This window comes from Myotis brandtii, unplaced genomic scaffold (genome assembly GCF_000412655.1).
Source record: "Myotis brandtii unplaced genomic scaffold, ASM41265v1 scaffold4281, whole genome shotgun sequence".
Lineage (NCBI taxonomy): Eukaryota > Metazoa > Chordata > Mammalia > Chiroptera > Vespertilionidae > Myotis > Myotis brandtii.
Window position 1 is genome coordinate 27,243 of NW_005366388.1, and position 2,692 is coordinate 29,934.

Consider the following 2,692-nt stretch of genomic DNA (forward strand, 5'->3'; position numbering starts at 1 on the left):
GCCTGGGTAGCACCGCTCATGGCGCACGTCCCTCCCGTGGGGCCTGAGGGACCTGGACGTCTCGGGCAGTGGCCTCCCCTCTACGGGCACCGTGCCCGTTCGCTGGCGGCACAGAGCAGAGGGGGGGATACCAAGGCCGGGGATCCACCGAACGTGCGTTCGCTGGCCTGCACGGCACCGTCAGACTTCCCAGCGCACGACGCGCAGCTGGACAGCTCCGGCCGGACCTGGTGCCGGCACCTCCTGGCACTGAGTGTAAGTGCCCCGTTTCTCCCCGGCAGGTGACTCCCTGACCCAACACAACAACTCCCTGTTCTCCACCGAAGACCAGGACAACGACGGGGCCTCTTCCAACTGCGCCGAGACTTACCAGGGCGCCTGGTGGTACTACAACTGCCACGTGTCCAACCTGAATGGGCGCTACCTCGGGGGCTCCCACGAGAGCTTTGCGAACGGCATCAACTGGCATTCGGGGAAGGGGTACAACTACAGCTACAAGGTGGCCGAGATGAAAGTGCGGCCCGTGTAGGGGGGTTGGTGGCCCTGAACGTCTCTCTCCCAGCAGGTCCCGCGCCCCCCAGCACAGGCACAGGAGGCCCACACGCAAAGGCGGAGTTCGCCTGGGGCCTCCCCCAGCCTGTCAGGGACTCTCAGCTTGGAGACCCCAACCGACTCCTCGCCCTTCCTCTCTCACCTGCCTTGGTGAGGGTGATCCTGACCTTGTGCATTGCACGCATCCTCAATAAAGCTTCGCCTCACTCCGCAGGCACACAGATGCCAATCTATAAATATTTACCTCTTTTCTGCGACCAGCACAGCTAGAGTGGACAGGAGTCCTGAGTAGGGGCGACAGGAGATTGGGAAAATGAAAGAGACAGACACAAAGACAGTAGGGAAAGCTGGGACAGGGTGGGTCAGCTGCCCTCTCATGGAGAGACAGGGACCTAGAGCAGATACAGTGGGTTTATTTTATACAGTAAGTTACCAGGAAGTTTTACTCACGTTTAAGGAAAAGAAAATATGTGTATTCTCGTGGCTTCTTTGTAATCGTCACTTCTGATGGGCCTGGATAATCGTGTTTGTCCTGGTGCCTGGCTGGAACTCAGGTGCCTGGCGCCTGAACTAAAGGTCAGACTGACAACACACCTGCCTCTGGCAAGGTATGTTTCCAGGGCATGGCTCTGCCAGGCGCCACTGGATTCAGATGACAATCAGCTCAGGGACCTTTCTCCAGTGGTCTCTACATCTCCCCCTTCTTTATATTTTAAATGTAGCCTGGACATCTCATTGGAGCCTTTGAACTTGAGATCTCAGGAGCTTGCTGCTGACGAAAAGAAAGCAGGGTACATTTTGTGGTACATAAAGGAATCCTATTAGGTGCCAGGTGGTGTGTTTTAACATTTTCCATGGATTAAATCCTTTTAAATCATCCAGCAATTCTTTTGCCAGTTTCACTGAAGATATACTTTCATCATGACTATTCAGAATGGCTTGCACATGTTTGTGTAGCCGTACGAGGTCTATACTGATATTAATATGATGCCATATTCCCTGTAGGTGCATCTTGATTTTACTCCAATCCCATAGAGAACTGTCATAGCGGGGCTGACGTCACACAAATATATGTGAAAGCAGCATGGCATTGCAGCTGCTGTCTCATCTTGACACTTTCTAATTGATTGCCTAGTCCTATCACTACAGCTTCCAGAGCATTTAGCTTTGTTTCTAGCCTTTTGTCTATATCTTCTTGATCGTGAAGTGTAGCTGAGGTGTTCTGAGCCGATTGACAAACTTCGCATTCTGGAGGCTCTGGGTCAATGGAAGAGAAGCAGTCACAGCAGCTGCGATGACAGTAACGAGGGTAACGAGACCAGAACTAATAAGCCCACAGCACACTGTTCCTGGGAGAGCTGATTGTGCAGTTCCTGCAATGCCTGGAGGCGTGCATCATGGTACCATTTCCCTGTTATGTGTGTAGGAGGCATAATAAAGGAAGGCTGCTTTGAAATTACTATATCTCCATTCAGGTGATGCCTGGAAACACAGCTGGTAAGGTTACAGTGATGGCATTGGACAGCATAATGGGTGTCCAATCTGGTGATGTTCACCTTTCCAGTCACCAATACATACGGAGGCTGGACACAGGCTCCTAAGCCATGGCAAGGGCTCGATGGACACGCTCCTTTAATATCAGCTAAGAAAGAGCCAGAGAATTAAGAAAGTCAAGGGCAGCAGCTAAACGCCAAAGATCTTTTTGTAAACCTCCTGTTTCCGTGTTCAGGGTGTTACCCACAACCCTCCTGGTGATATAGGCTCGTGATGGGGACGTTTAGCATCAAGCCTGTGATACCAATCCAAGACATACAAGTCAGAGCCAGAAATAGTATGTCTCACTGGTACAGAGTTGGCGCAATCTTACCATTGAGGAAATGCTCCCAGCTCAGTAGTGGTGCTATTACGGCAGGAGGGGAGCAGGGGATGCCGATCACACAGCCATCGGGTGACCTTGGGGAACCCCAGTTTAGTAACACTCTGAATATATTTTCCCACATCCCAGGGGCCTGCAATGTTAGCAATGTCTGCACCTCTGTAGAACATCTTATTTTCTTGGCCAAGCTGCAAACATCCTGAAGTCCCCCTTTTAGGTAAACAAATAGGGAGCTCCCCACTGAAGCCATTATAAGTATAATCA

At 51.6% G+C, this 2,692-nt stretch overlaps 1 protein-coding gene across 1 annotated transcript in view; it reads left to right on the forward strand.

Moving 5' to 3' along the window:
- The window catches only part of LOC102260727 (ficolin-1), an 8,796-nt gene extending 8,024 nt beyond the window's left edge, over window positions 1–772 (forward strand). The window contains exon 7 of the mRNA XM_005874176.2: window positions 282–772. Within this exon, the coding sequence (XP_005874238.2) occupies window positions 282–529 (248 nt within the window). The 3' untranslated portion in view covers window positions 530–772. The remainder of the gene's footprint in view (window positions 1–281) is intronic.
- Window positions 773–2,692: the final 1,920 nt, after the last annotated feature.